The sequence below is a fragment of the Haliaeetus leucocephalus genome, unplaced genomic scaffold (assembly GCF_000737465.1).
Source record: "Haliaeetus leucocephalus isolate CR32 unplaced genomic scaffold, Haliaeetus_leucocephalus-4.0 Scaffold1014, whole genome shotgun sequence".
Lineage (NCBI taxonomy): Eukaryota > Metazoa > Chordata > Aves > Accipitriformes > Accipitridae > Haliaeetus > Haliaeetus leucocephalus.
The window spans coordinates 2,523,644-2,539,835 of NW_010973450.1; the positions used below are offsets into that span (position 1 = coordinate 2,523,644).

The 16,192-nt window shown below is 37.9% G+C and overlaps 1 protein-coding gene across 2 annotated transcripts; it reads left to right on the forward strand.

The window, feature by feature from the left end:
* Positions 1-5,180: 5,180 nt before the first annotated feature.
* MLF1 (myeloid leukemia factor 1) lies at positions 5,181-16,192 on the forward strand. Of its 2 annotated transcripts, none has more exons than XM_010584956.1 (6): positions 5,181-5,350; positions 10,811-10,900; positions 11,772-11,900; positions 13,018-13,177; positions 13,785-13,911; positions 14,838-16,192. In XM_010584956.1, exons 1-6 carry the CDS (start codon positions 5,216-5,218, stop codon positions 14,938-14,940), a joined length of 744 nt encoding a protein of 247 aa, XP_010583258.1. In that variant the 5' UTR covers positions 5,181-5,215; the 3' UTR covers positions 14,941-16,192. The 2 variants fall into 2 exon arrangements, with proteins under 2 accessions (XP_010583258.1, XP_010583259.1); XM_010584957.1 differs by having other exon boundaries at positions 5,183-5,350; positions 10,814-10,900.

Consider the following 16,192-nt stretch of genomic DNA (forward strand, 5'->3'; position numbering starts at 1 on the left):
TGACGGGTCTGAGGTGGCGGGTCGGGGTCTGAGGCGGCCGCCTGAAGAAGCGCTTCGAGGTTCTCGTCGCCCTGGAGGACGCGTGTCTGTGCGGGGTTAACGGCCGGGGTGGTTCACAGCCGGGCTCTTCTCGTTACCTGAAACAAAACGACCGTGCGCAGCGTCCTCTAAAACTACGCAGGGGTTTAAATTGTTGCCAGTGATCTTTTTTTATATACCAGAGTCTTGTCTCTTGCTCCCCTCTTCAGCAATGCTTGTAAATTTTACTGTCTCATAGCGCAGGGAAGAACTTAATCATCATTTCATAGCGACATTGACTCAGAAGAAATCTTCACCTCCATTGGTTTGAGTTTCTTGATTTTGTTTTTTTCTTCAGGTTCTTAAAAAGTGGGCAGGTGCTGGATGTTCTAGCTTTTCTGGGCTTATTTGGTGTTTTTTGCTGTAGACCATTTCCGAGCTCCTGTTGTTGATGCATATGCTAAAGGCAACACCAGGTATTCTTGCATTAAAACTTTGCAAACCTGTGTGTGAGATCAGTAAAGGCAAACTGTCTCCTTGTACTGATTTCCAGAGTGGATGCTGATGCTTTAGCTCAGCAAATGTGTTTTTTTGGTTTCTATGCCACAAGCACAATGATAGTGCCTGGGGTAGAGCACGTCTATGTACTGAACTCTGAAATCGGTTTATTTCCTGTGGGAATCTTTTTTTGCCCTTGGAACCTAAAAGTAAGTAGTGTGTCATGCAAATGCTCTCCTAGAGTGCTGGGACAGCCAAAACTGCTGAAGTATCTAGTCTGGCCCCAATTTATGTCTTTTGTCAGAAACTGTAATCTGTAGCGGGTAAGAATGGGATCAGAGAACTCGGAGGAGCCTGAATGATCTTAGTTTTTCTAAAGACACGGTACCTGCTACGTGGAGCTTCATTACAAGCAAAGATAAGGGATAATGCTGGTGGGTGGACGAGGAAGGGTAACACATGAGGCCTTGTGATGTGGGTTTGTTGACTGTATCTCCTAGTTACAGGACATTCTAGCTGAGGTTGCATTTGTACCTTTTAAAGGAGAATCTACTGCTTAGCTGCAAAAGCACGTTCCTAGCGCTGGGACAGTTTCTAGAGCTGTGCAAGATGGATTAGTACACTTGGTTTCTAGGAATGTGCGCACCATTGTAACAACTGATCAGTTATTTGCAGGATACACTGTGCAGAAAACTTCACTATGCAAATCCTCTGCATGAAATTAAAATAATAATGGAAATTAAGTCTTTTTCGTAGTAATTTGTAGTGTGCTTTTGAAATGCCAGTTGCTTTCCTCTTATTTACTCATTTTATTTATCCATTTTTATTATAGCCACTGATGCAGTTTAAAATTGTAGGGGAAAAAAAAGATTGCAGAAGATAGAGAAAGGGAGTGTGTGTGAAAGAGATGAGAGAGAGAGAGACTGATATTGAGATTCATTTTCTTGGCACCGTCCTTGTAAATCTCTTTTGCATATAGTTAAGGAAATGAGCTTATTACTTCAGATAAGATTACCTTCCAAAATAGTGTAATAATAGGCTTCTGTTGCCTCACAAGGAGAGATTTTGACTGCTGAACTGGAAATAGTGCCTGGGTTACAAGAAATATCTCCCATCTGTGAGCAGCTGTCCTGGGGAAGCACCAGTCAGTCAGCCAGCCAAAGTGCTGCCCAGGCCCAGCTGAGTTTCATCCCTAATAGCCTGGACAGGTGCAGAAGCTGCATCTCCTCTGCCAAGTGCAGTTGGCCTCTGTTTTTAATTCACCAGTACACAGCTTTTGTTTTATTGTTCCAGGTGTTATCGCCAGTGTGATTCTGCAACTTCAGGCTTACATAACTTCTGAAGTAAAAAAAAGTGTATATCATACAGTTTTCAAAAATAATAAACTGAATGTATTGTTCTAGGACACTGGTTTTTCAACTGACCAAAAATGTACACTGAAATAAGAAGTAACATTGTACTTTTACTATAACACTGTGAAAGGTTTCAGCTGGAACACTGAGCCTTAAACTTTGGAGCTTAAGCCTGAATCATACAAGAACTTACTAAGTGAGATGCATCTTAGTGAAAATCTTTGCTTGCATATGTGTTAGCAGCATCAGCCTTTTTAATGTCTCTTTCTCCATACAGTAGACATACTTGTTTAAGACTCTAACAGTCTCAGAGGCTGAACATTTTTGTTCACTTTATTGATCCCTGCAAACACCTGAATGTCAGATGAAGGTCAAATTAGCTACTTACTGAGCAAAATTTTGTTATGGCAGAATAGTGGATGGACAAGTGTATAAATTGTTTGTCTCTATTCAGGACTTAATCTTGAAGATAACTTAATGGTGCTTAACACGTGAAGGGCACAAATTCTGTGTGCAGAACCCTTATAGAGCCCCCTTTCTTTTTCCTCATCATTTTTATGTGATAATAGTGCAACGTGTGCAAAAATCATGTCTGTCTCATCAAAAGTATCTTCTTTCCTCCCTGAGAAAGGTCAAATTTTGTCAGATGTGATCAATGGTAATTAAACTAGAGTGTTCTACACCTGTTGCCATCCTATAAAATCTGTGATTTGAGCAAAGAAGTTAAGATCTTGCATCCTCTACTGGAGAAACTTTGACGTGTTTTTTACACATATATATATATGTATATTTTGTAAGGGTGACATACTCCTTCTGTAGTTATGGTTTGAGTTTCAGTCATCAGAGCCATCGAGGTAGATTTAATTCCTTGGAAGCATTGTCTTCAGACAGATTCTCTGTTGACTTTCCATTGTTTTTGCCCTGCTCGGGTATACCGAAATTGTATACCGAGGCTTGACAACACTAGATCTTTTTATGAATGGCTCCCTAAAATGTCCCTAGGGAATTCGGAGACTTCACTTTTGTTCCTCAATCTGTCACTCCACAGTATATATCTTGCTTCCCTGTCTCTGATAGTGAGAAGCTGTATTTCTAAACTGTTTCGTAGACCTTTCATTTTTTTAAAAAACAACAACAAAACCCCACAGTTTTAGATGCAGGTATGAGTGTATCAGATAGATGTAGTGGAGGGTGAATGGCCAAGAGAAGTTGCCAAAGAAACTGAAATAAGGCAAAAAGGACACTTTCACAAGGTATGAAGCATTATTTTATGTCAGGAGAGACACATTACAGCATGTTATGCGCACTAAATTCAAGCCATTTTTCTTAGCTACATGAAATCTATGGAATCTTGTTTTGCTTAAGATGTGTTGTAGATAACGTATTTTATGAGTGTCCTACTTTTGAACTGGAAGGGACCAGGGAGAAATTTTGTTAGGCATGTTACTGATGGAATACAATTCATATTTGTGTTTTGATAACCAAACCCATCTGAAGTTTGTGGTGTCAAAATAGATTTGATGGAAGTATGCATATACGGGGGTAGTGCTTGTGTGCTTCCCTCATCTTGGCTTGTGCAGTGACTTTTTCCATCTGCTCTTCATCCTGTGAGAAGTGAGGGGACACTAGCTGTGTGCGAGCTGCTTATCGCATTAGGACTGAAGTTAAAGCTAGCAGTCATGTGAGTGGGGTAGATTAGGGTCTGCTTAATGACAGTGGTAAAACTACTTCTAAACTATAAAGCTCTCTTTGCACTGGAGTGAGTTAAGTCTGTGCAAAGCTTAAAGGGATATTGTTGTGTTAAAAAATCTTGTTTGAAAATTAATCCAGCGTTATGTTTGTAACCTTATTTCATCATCACTTAAAAGGAAAAAAAAAAATTAAATGCAACTGTGGCACAAGAGAGTACAAAGCGAAGAGATCAAAGTGGCCACGTGGTGTGGAAACTAGTTTTCATGGGACTGGAGATAAGGGGTGGGGAGAATAGAAAAGCTGTTCAGGAAACTTTCAAGAGGTGATTGGGTATGGAAGAAGTCAGAGGAAAGACCTGAAGCTTGTCTTCATGGACGCGTGAGATGTCACGGGAAGGGCTGCGGTGTCCTGGAGAGAATGAGGGTGTGATGTGTCTGGGGAGTGCCAGGAAATTGATAGGAAGGAAGACAAGGTGCTATTAAATTGAAGTAAACATACCTGGGAAATGACTGTTAATGTTAATAAAGTGGCTTTCAGCAGAATGGCAAAGGGGAAAATTAGACAGGAGATGAAGGGTAGAAATGAAGCATGGTTTTTGTATGAAGTAATAACTTGTAGCCTTGGACCGCAGGCAACAGTACTGATCATATATTGTGCTTCTGACAAAATCGTATTTTGCTCTTCTTTTGGCCTCAGAAATATTTAGTTCTTGTCCAAATTAGAGAATGCAAAGAATTAAGTAAGTAGTAATGGAGAGCAACTTAAGCAATGTTTTACTTGCAAGTCAAGCTTTGGGGTTACTGGTGGGATTCTGTATGTTTTTGGAAACAGAGGCTGAGTGTTTAGAAAGAGGGGAGAAAAGGGAGAAAACTAACAGGAAAGCACAAAAGCAGTAAGAATCTTTCTTCCTAAGCAGAGAAAAGGGATGCGAGAACACGATTTGTGGAAGGGGAGGAAAGGGAAGGCAAAGATGGAATAGTGGATGACTAAAGGAGATGGAGCTGGCTTGAATTTAGATGATAGTATATGTTTTTAGAGCATGTGGGTCAAGGAGGATGAAAAGTAGAATGGGAGTGGCCAGCAAAATAAATTTGAGGGATGTGGGGGGGAAATCTAGTGGGACATGATGAGTTCAGTGAGTAGTACCATGCTAAGCTTTGGAAGATGAAAGTGAAAAAAAGCAGAGGAAAATAAACAAATAAATAAATAAATCTTTTAATATCAGGGGTTGGAGGTAGAAGTAGTGATAAATAAAATATAGATTAATTTTATAGTTCCTGGCAGATAGTAAACATAGGCTGGAGTGAAAGATGGCTGCAAAAGATGGAATATTTTTTGAAAAGATGAGGAAACAGAAAAAGCAATATGGACACCCAAGAGCATAGGATTGCTGAGAAGACGAAAGAACTAAAACACCCAACCAACTTGAGAGATGGAAAGAAAAGTGAAAGAAGTGAGAGTTTGTAAGGAACAGGAGATTGCCCAGTTGGGTCCTATCAAAATAAAGAATTTGAATAAGGAACCATATGGAACGATTTAAAAAATTGAGTTTTAAAAATTTTAGAGCCATTTTACATAGCTTGGAATAAAATCCAATGACTTTCTATGCAAAATACCTCTTTTTCAGCGATCCTTTTGCTGCACACCATGAATATATGCGGCAGATGATGAGAAGCTTTTCTGATCCTTTTGGACGAGATCCATTTCTCAGTATAACAGATGGTGGGGAGAGAACAGTAGATCGAAGAGCACGCCAGGACTCTCAGGTTGCTCTAAGAGGAAATCACAGAGTAAGTATTTTCTTAATCTCTAAGGGTTGCTATATGGAATTTACATTTACTGGTAATATAGTTGGCTTCACATTTCCATTTCTGTTAAATTCGGTCCAGTGGAAACGGAGGCCTGGCTCAGCTATTGCAACCTTGGTCAGATTGTTTCATCGCTGAGTAAAATGTGAATAATACCTCTCTTGGTTCCTTAATGGCCTATTACCTAGCACTGACAAACTTCTCTTAGGACTAATAACAAGTCTGTGTGTTACTGAACATTGAATATACAATATTTAATGAAATAAACTAAACATATTTATCAAATATTTGACTTAATAAATATTATGTATTAAATGTTTCTATTGCAGAAAAGCATTAAAAGTGTCCAGTGACAGAGCCTTCTCTGAACACTTACTACTTCCTTTTTATGCTAACTTTACTTAAAAAGGTACTTTGAAATATTTATGCCTTCACACTGCACTTTAGTATCTTGTGTCTAGTTATTTATGTTAGTTTGATTTAACACAAAGCTGTGTTTCAGCCACCTAAATAGTATCTACACAGATATTTTTAATCCCTGTTTCAACTTTGCAGCTGTGAATAAAGGCTTCACATTCTGTATTTGGTCTGATTCTTAATGTTTCCTCTAAATATAAGACTGGGAGAATTAAAGATCAGGGAAATTGATATGAAACCTAGAATTTCTGTAAATTACCACCTGAAACTAAGAAGTTGGCCATGATCTATGCTTTACATAAAGTATCTTTTCAACTCTCTGGGCATGCAGAACAATTAACAACTTACGCTTCTGTAGCTAAACCTTATCTAATTGCTGCGTTTAGAAAGGATATATGTTTGAAGTTGGTTCCTTTTGCTCCATCAGGCAAAATATTTTGCAGCTGAATGATCTCTTACTTTGATGAATCACATTTGATTTTAAAAAACAGTTGGAAGACAAGACAGAGTACAAGGGCTTGTGGAACTCAGCCAGATTTGGTGGTGGTTGTTTAAACCTAGATATTTAGAGCTTAATAAACATAGCTGAAACACAGACTATCACCTACAAGTCAAAAGGGTAACTGTCAGATTCTTTCCTCTGTGCTCATACGTTGCCAGTTAGTTTCAAATATAGATGCTGCTGAATCTAATTAGGGTGTGATCTTTCCTCTACTGAAGCAGATTCTTAGGCCTTGGTTCAGTAGGTGCCTAAAACCAGATCAGACTTCTTTTTCCTTTAGAAAAAGAATATGTCAAACCTTACCCTAATAGCTTAGGAGTTGCGTCCCTTGTTCTTGGCAGTGAGGAATAAATGTGAGGCATAGAAAACCTTTATCTGTGGTTAGAGAAAGAAGTTAAAGGTACAAGAGCGCTGCGTTATTTTGATAAGCACAAAAGAATTCCACACCTGCTAAAATCTTTCCAGTGTCTTTTGATGTTCCTCATGTTTCACCTAAGAGTTGTCAGCTGTCAAAGACTCAGCACTGATTACTTGAGCCTTGTAATAATCTCAAACTGCTTTTACTGGTTTCCCTCCAGAAATGATTCAAACGCTTAAAATAATTAGATTTTTATGTAGCAAAAGATGGATTTCTTTACTACCCTGTAAAATACACTTTGTTAAAATTACCCATACTGATTACTGACACTGTAATTCTATGTTTAAGTAAACTGTAGCATGCCTAAAACTGTTTTACAAAGAACAGAATTTGTTGTAACAACTTAATGTGTGTCAATATAGCATTCACATTTGAAAATGCTTTTCCTTTCTCAAGCAGGTTTGCAGTGTCAGTTTTTAGCCTCTTGGAGGGAGGGGAGGAGGAAGAAATTATATGAGTAGGAGGAAAGGGGTAAAACATGAGATACTGTCCTTCGGTTTTGTTTGGATATCTGATTGTCCTATATATTAGCTTTTAGTATCTATTGTAAAACAGAGTTTATAAACTTTATGACTAACAACTTTATTTCCAAGGATATCCTTTTGCACTTTATATATATATATAAATATAAAAGTATTATTCTTTTCTGTCACTACATATCAGACAGAATTGCAGTTTGAAAGAGTTCATAAAGGTATTCAAGAATCAGATAATTCCTTCTCTTTGTACTTAGTTATTGTAAAGTGCTTGGTGCTTCTGTCTAACCAGCCTCTCTTTAGGTAGGCTTCTATATAACTCTCCAATCTTAGTTTCCTGGAAACATCAATGTGTTTTCCAGCATCTCATTGCCCTGTCATATAGGGATATTCAATATCAGTTGGTCAAACAGGAACTGTACTTGCCAGTGTTTATAGCTACATCTATTTATACAACTGCAGAAGAATATAATTTGCTCATGGGGGATTTGTCTTTGGTTGGTTCTGTATATGATGATAGATTTACCTAGAACTTCTTTGCAGCGACCTTTGAAACTGCTGACAAGTTAGACTTCATTTTGTTTATCGCAAGGGATGTATGGATATTTCAGAGAAATATCTTTCATATTTACATTAATCTCTTGTTCACAAGCACTCTATGTTCTACAAGTCAGCTGCATCACTTAATTTTTTTTAAGCTCTAAAATTGTATGCCAGCCTTCTGAAATTTAATTACATAAATTTACATTAAAGGGACTATTGATTTGTTGATTTTAATCAACTTTCAGCAATGGGGTTCTGTTGCATGAGTAGAATGAAGTGTTTTCAGAGAAGCTGGTGATCTCTGAAGCACTGTGCCATGTTTTAAGTAATTTTGGTACTAAGGTTGCTATGGTATACAAATGTTTCTCAACTTCTAGCTTTAAGCGCTTCTAGTACATACATATGAACATGACTTATTAAATGTGGTGACAGCTATTGCTTTCCAATATCATTAGTATAAATATATTACTTCTATATACCCAGAGACTACTTTGTATTATATTGTTGTAGCACACTATAAATTGCCAAAGTCCTCTTGAGTGACTGTTTTTATTTGATCAGAGATGTTTAATATCACCTGCTGTGTATGAAAGTGCTGTATATGAAAGTTACTTCTGCTGTGTCTGGTAACAGGTATAATAACTAAAAGATGCTGGTCCTTTTTCTTCCAGGCAACAAGCTGCTCCCTCATGCCCTTTGCAGGCTTTGGTAGAGTGGTTAGTATCCCAGGAGCAATAGCCCTTGTAGCTCTTGCTAGTATGTGCATACTGTCTGCATAACTAAAGCATGGACAAAGGCTAGTCTCAGTGTGCTTGTAAACTGCTTTCGTTGGTGTTTAGATAGAACAATGTAATTCAAGAAAAAGCTCCCCCCCCCCCCCCTTATTAAATGAAAATGCCGGGGTAGACTAAATACACTGTTATCAAGATTGGAAAAGTTACTAAGCAGCTGGCTTTTCTACGTGGCGATGTATCCCTTGGTGCTTGATCTCTGATGGATATGAATTAAATAATCCATGGAGAGAGACTCCAAACTGAGTGCTGCCTGTAGATGGACACTTGCGGCTTGGAGTGTGTGTGTGTCTGTCTGTGATACCCATAAGACCTGTAACACTGGTCACAGCTAAGACAAGCCAGCTCCTGGAGACAGAATTTTCACTGGAACTAGGCTTGCAGTGGTTTTCAGCTTCAGTTGTTTGGGGATCTGGAATATCTTGTAAAAGATCTGTTAAAAGTACTTAAGGAAAAAGAAGTTTATTGTTATGACCCTCATGGAGCTTTTTGCTGCCTTTGGAAGGCTTTAAAGAGTCCTCAGATTGAAAACCAGTAGCTTAGAGAGTGGCTCTCACTTGCAGAACAGATAAATATAAGCATGGGTCTTTGAATTTTCAGATCTAAAATTATAACTTGTTTAATTATCTCTTCCAGAGGCACAAATTGGCAACTTGCTGTATGCAAAAAGTGTATTAGCTAATCAAAGGTCTTTTGCTATTAACTGCACAGGCTATGGTTTACTCCCCTGCCACAATCTATGGCATGTAATTCCATAGGTACAGCTGATTACTATGTAATGTCATTGGTCAATGTCTAGATTTCTACCTGTAGGAAGCAGTTTTTTGGAGTTAGTGACACTTGCAATTATTTGATACCCTAAATTGTCTATAATTATAGTCCATAGGTTTTGATAGCCCTTAGGGATTCACATTTCTTGCTACTCAAGAAAAAAATGGAAGATTTTCTATATTTGAATTTTACTTAGTTTTGTGCTTGAACTGCAGATTTTATTTTTAAACTTTTAAATACATAGCCAATTCTGATGTTCCCAGTAGTTGGAGGAACATGGGATGTTCGCTATTCTAATTAGCATCCTGGTGTTTCATAGCACCTTAGTAGTGCAAAGGGCTGCTATGTGCAACCCAGCAGCCTGCCTCTTGCCAAAGCTGCTGGGTTTCACAGAGCCCCTGGGAGCATTTTTCCCCGCTATTCTCACAGCCTCGTACCTGTGGACCAGAGTGTGGTGGTAGCATAGTAGCTTTCCTGGGAAGCTGCTAGGCATGCGCGTGTCTAGAAGCTCACCAACCACCAGCACGTGGTGTTTGCTCTTAACTAGCTTACTCCAACCAGAGCTGCTCGTGTCAGAAACCAGGCAGCCTGGTAGGGAGTTTGAATGGGTCCTGAGGAAAAGCTCCTAGTAGGAGAGGAAAGGGATGGCGAAAATCATCTTTATCATCACCACCTGCTGCACTGGAGAGGAGCCCAGAGGAGGATGCTCATTTGGGACAGCATTGCTGTCTTCCCAGATGGTCATTTAGGAGAGCTCACCCTTTCCCTACTTTCTGTCTCCCTGTCTCTCTATTTTTTTGTTTTGTTTTCTTCCAAAGGTAGCTTTCATCAGTATGGTCAGTATATGCCATCAGCTACAGATCCTATTAATAAAATTCTGTGTATGTAAACCTGTCTTAGTATCTATCCTCTGTGCAACACTGGATCTTCTGCTTTCATGTAAAATTAACAAATGAATGTTTTGTTGAATACATCTATAGCATCAAGCAATTAAGCTGCCATTAAAATACCAAGTTACGGTTCTCTGATTTTTTCCATGCTGCCCTTTTACAAGTAATGTACGCTACTTTTGCAAAGGAACAGCTATGTCTGCTGGGATGCATTTTCAGTGTGATTCCATATGCATTAAAGGATTTGCATAATAGAGATAATTTGATCTTCAATAGATTATGAGGCATGGAGCGTCATCTAGTACTTTTTACAGCAGAAGCTAGTTAGGTTAGATGGTATATGAATATAGTATTCTTGTAAATTGGCCACAGTGTGAGCTTATTTTGACATTTGAGTGTCAAATCTTTCAATTCCGTCTTTCCAGTATCTCCAACTTAATAATCAAGCTCCCCGTGATAGCTTTCAATTTTTCATTTGAAAAGATGCATTTTTGGCTTGTCTATGTCTATGAATTGCAGTCTGTGGAAACCTTTTTGATGGTCTGATTTGCATTAAAAAATGCATGTAAAAGAACAGCTTCAGAACTTGAAGAGTCAGAAGACTGTGTTTTAATTTTAATGTCTTTTCTTTTAGCAGGATGCAGATTTTGGGGAACCTTTTTTTGCAATGGACAGGATGATGTCAAATATGAGAAACAGTATGCTGGAAATGCAAAGAAAATTTGTAAGTTTTTAAAAATTTGTTCTAAAATTAATTATATTGGAGAATGACAGTTGTTTAAAATATTACTCAGAAAGTCCTGCCAAGAAACAGGTTACTAGTCTCAAGCAGATAGTAAGAATTTATCCCCCCGCCCCCCTGACTATATCGTGGTTGTAATTCTCTATGCTGTCACTGATTATTTGCAAACAACAGTACTTTGAACATAAGCTTGATTCTCTGGGGGTTAGAACTGCTGCAAGTTATCTGGTCTCTGGCTGTTGCTAGAGCTGGCACCTTAAGTGGAGGAGCAGTTTAAAGTGTTACTGTACACTTAAAAACAACAAACCCACAAACACCTAAATGCCACCCTCCATATAACTTCCCTCTGGTTTTATTTTCAGTGCTGCTTCTTTCTTCTTTCTTCACAGCCTTTGAAGATAACGCTAGTGTCTATTAAGTGTTGCTGAGTATATCTATGTACTGTGTTTTACTGGCCTTGTAAAATGGCTTGTAACCACTGTTGCTCAAGTCTTATTTCACCTGAACTCTTTACACACCTTATTATATACTGTATGTGGCAAGACTGATGTTACAGGTTCATCTTCATTACTAAACTATGCCAGGGCAAAAAACTGCTGCCCATGCTTTTTACTTGTTATTGTGTTTCCTGGCATGGGGAGACCTGTGGCCGGACAAGGCTAGGCCAAGAGTGAGGGCATATCAAATGCCAAGGTCTCTTCCCAACAGGGCATATCTATGGTGCCAGGACTGAGGGTTAATTTGTCAGAGGGGTATTCTTTTTCATAATGATAAGATAGTATCAGAATGTAAGTAGTACCTTTTATCCGCAAGTTTTAACTTTTATTAATAAAGAAGTCTACATTGCTTGTAGGATGACCTGTCCATCCATCCAGATGCACACACATTCAGCTCCTCCTCTGTGATGACATACTCCAAAATAGGGGATGAACCACCAAAAGTTTTCCAAGCTTCAGCTCAGACACGCACAGCTCCAGGAGGTGTAAGTAGTCCTGAGATGCAGCAAAAAGGTGGTATGTAATTATTGGAATTTTATGTTCATCTATACCAAACCACAGCTTCCTTCAGGTTCTTTTTACTGGAGACAGTTACGCTTATAATTTAGAAAAATATATGCCTGTTTAAATATTGCTCTATATTAAAGGCTTCTTAAGCTAAAGTGCTGTTTTCTTCCTTGTAATTTGTATGCTTCTAAGTATACATCTAAATAAATTGTATGCCTATCAAAGACTGGAAAAACGGAGTGCCAGAACAGCTGATTCTTCAAGACAGTTTCCAATGTCTTTCTCTTTGCTATAATTAATCCTCTTCTTGTACATTTAAAATTCTGTCTAAAATATAAGACAGCAAGAGGCAGTCTATTTATGCAGAACATGGCTTCAAATCATCCCCTTTACTCATGCACTTGTAAATGCTTACGTAACGCTTCAGATGAAGATGCCCTTTCATTGACTTCCTTGCAGCTGTTGCATCTAATTCTGCTAAGAAATTTGAATTTGAATTTGAACCCTGAAGCGAGGTTCATGAAAGACTATATGTGAGCAGTAAAGGCCGTTGAGCATGATTGGCTGTGGGATATGTTCAAGCTCAAGCAGACACTCAGTTATCAAAAAGGTTCTAATAATATACCTATGAACACAGTGTTAAGTGGTTGCCTGGGTTTCAAGCTAGTCAACATGACAACCTAGTAATTAGTTGTCCCTTCATGCTGAGAATATTGGCATCGGCTGTTACTCGTTCTGTTGTCAAGGAGAATGTTGAAGACTTGTCTGCATGTAGTATATTTAGACTAGGCTTTTTTTTCCCCAACAATTAATATCCAGTATGTACGTTACTTAAGGAGCTTTAGGTGTTCTTGTTTAACCCTCCTGTCTGTTGGCAGAAAGAAAATAGACTTGATCTGTGCTTTGTTGGTGTATTTTCAGCCAATACAGTAAATGAGACAACTGGAAAAGCCTGTAAAACTTAACTTTTTCAAAAGAAAGATACAAAACCTTTGGGGAAGAAAATTGGATTTTTTTTTTTTTTTTTTTTTTTTTTAACTTTTCTTAACGTCTATTTTTTGGTTGGAGGGACATTTACTTCCCTTTTTTATATAGGTTAAGGAGACAAGAAAAGCACTTAAGGATTCTGAAAGTGGACTGGAAAAAATGGCTATTGGTCATCATATTCACGATCGTGCCCATGTCATTAAAAAGTCAAAGAACAGCAAGACTGGTGATGAAGAAATGAACCAAGAATTCATCAACCTGGATGAAAGTATGTCTTTTTGTGCAGTTTTCTAATGGGCTTTACACTGTTGTTTCACATACCAATTTTGAAGTTCCAGCTTGACACATCTTAAAAGGGACTGTTTTTCAGACAGTCTGAAAGTCTACAAATCAAGTTTCCTTAGTTGATACAGATTTGGACAACCTAAGTTAAAGTAACCAGTTAGATGTGAAAATGTTGTGTTATAATGCAGTTGGTACTGTTTGCTTGTACAATAGCTGCTCATATTTGAAAATACTTTTAATTATACTTTATGGTTTCAAACAAACTTTTAACAGAATTTTACTATTTGCTGTGGCTAATATATAAAATACATATGTAAGAGATCTGTGGTTAAAACCTGCATATGCTTTTACAACACAGTGTCTTTCAGGGTTTTTTATTTTTATCTTCCAAACATAAGCCTACTGGCACTAAGCTTTTAGTTGTCTCTTACAGAGCCCCTGTAAAAAAGCTACAGAAATAGTTTGCAGGCCATGTGGAGAATCATGGACCACAAGTTTAAAAAATACCGTTCAAAAAACCCGATTTTCGTTACATGTTTTTTCCTATCTCATTTGCATTTATTAAAAAGTAAACTTCAACTGTTTTTCAGCTGAGGCCCAGACCTTTGATGAAGAGTGGCAGAAAGAGATTATGAAGTTCAAGCCATCTAGAACTAGATCCACTTTAGAAGCTCCAAAATACAGAAGTATTCATCACATACCCAAGGAAGTAAGGAGGTAAAAATAGTTTCCTACCAGAATAAAGAAATACTAGCAGCAGAATGAAAATTCATTCTGAACAAACAATGCTTACTGGCAATCTGAGGAGAAATTGCATGGTTTATTCCTCCTTTCCTCATGATGCTACAGTGTAAGGCAGTATTTTTGTTAGACTAAATTTCTTCAAAATTTAGGTTTTTTACTTTGAAAATTAATTAATCATTAGGCTAAAATGGTGAGTGTTTTTTCTAGAGAAATATGCCAGTGCTTTTAGCTCAACTATGTTCAAATGTTGTCGCTGCTCCCACAGTCATTAAACTGGGTTAGTTGCATTAAGGTACAATCCTTAATGAAGAGTAGGTTGATCTGTTCTCTTGGGTAAAGGGAAAGGCACCTTCCATGTAGTTGGAGACAGACACACCCCTCTTTTCAGGGTTAGATTTCAAATGAGACCTCTTCTAATCTTAAAATCAGGAAGTCTGTGTAGGAATGAGGAGTTTATCTGTAAACGCAGGTGCTCCCCTGCACAGACTGCCATCTGCTAAGCTTCAGGTTTTTTCCTCTCCTGTTGACATCGTTTCAGTGGAAATTGTGACACCTTTATCAGTGGCATGTTTGGTAGAGAATGCTACAGAAGGGAAGTACTCCTCTTCTGTAAACTACACAGTGCACTTTCTCTCCAGCACTTCTAGAGGTTTATTACAGAGGCTACTTCACCTTCAATTTCAGTTTTCAAACTACACTGTCTCTTTCTCCTCATTGAGTGTGCAAGATAAGGAAACAGTCCAACTCTATGGTGGTAACAATGGAAGTAGTTTTGGAGGGAGACTCTCATCTGTCTTACAACTAAAATAACTATACCTCCACATAAGCAATTAACAAAATGTATATTCCCCACCCCCATATCGTATGGTGGTTGTGATTTTTGTTGTTCTTTGTTTCAGAGAGAAACCACTTGCGCTTGCAGGTTCCAGGGAGCCCAGAGTTTCTTTGGAGAATCTCAATGTGAAAGGAACACATGTCCCCATCAAAAGCAGCAAAAAATAAATTGCTTCCATTCTCCATTTGAATGGAGTTTCTTCAGAGAACATAATGGTGCTGCATTGCTTATGTTATAAGTATACACACATATATGACCAATTTCTGTTCTTTGTTTTAGTAAGTATTAGCGTGGCTTGCTACTCCCATCTCTTGACAACTTTATGTTCTTTAAAATTTCAGACCCTTGGTTAAACCATCTAGTTTCAGTAAGTTAAAAAACCAGCAACTTTCCAACTTTCCACTTAAAAGCACTTTAATGGATTATCACTAATTCTGTTTAAAAAAATTTTAAAAAAAGCTTTCATTTGCAAGATTTTTTTCTGCTACAACTGCACCAGTCTCAGTTACAAGACTTTTTATTAAGCCTTGTAATGCAACTACTTTTTCCCACACTCTGTAACTTGCGCAGAAAGTAAATTATCTTTTTATTTTGTGTGGCTGAAATAATTATTAATTTTCTAGGTGCTACTGCAATTAATAGAAATTAAATAGCCATTATATATAATCTTGCTTTAAAATCATACTGTAAATTGTTACACGATCCCGAGATTCACCTTGCTTTAACATGACGTAAAGTGAGAGGAAATACTAAAATGGCAGATACTTCAAACAAATTTTAGTTTATTAGCGTTGTTATGTTCATAAGCTGTGCTTGCATCTCTTATTTTCTGTGCCTAGACTGTCAATTTTGTATTTTTTGATCCTTTGGATATTTCCTTTGGAGGTGGCCCATTATTTTTCATTCTTGAAGATTCTCTGTAGTAGCTTTTAATTATTCTGTAATAATACCACTGTGTCCTCAAACTCAGCTGTAACTATTAATCAGAAAAATATGTGGGAGACATTGGTTGAGTAGGCAGTAGTTTAACTGGATAACAAATGATTACACCATTCTGCTCTAAAAAGCTAGAAGAGCCCTGCATACAGGAAACCATTTCCCCCCTTAGCTGAGATTTGTTCGTATTCTTTTGTGTCCTGTTTTTAGTGGATGTAGAACGATCTGAAATCCAACACTTGATCTCCCGTGTTGTTGTTGTTGTTTGGTTAAAGAGTCTGGTGTGCTAGAGAAGCCAATTGTGTGACTGAGAACAGGAAAGGTCTTTGTTTTAGAAGCGTTAAGTTTGTATGCTGTTTTGTTATGCAGAATTGATCCCCATGTCATAGTGTAAGTGATTTCTGTAGACTGTAACACTAGCATTAGCACTATAGCGTATATTTCAAGGCTAAAACATAATAGTGCAGCCTTAAAAAAAAAAAA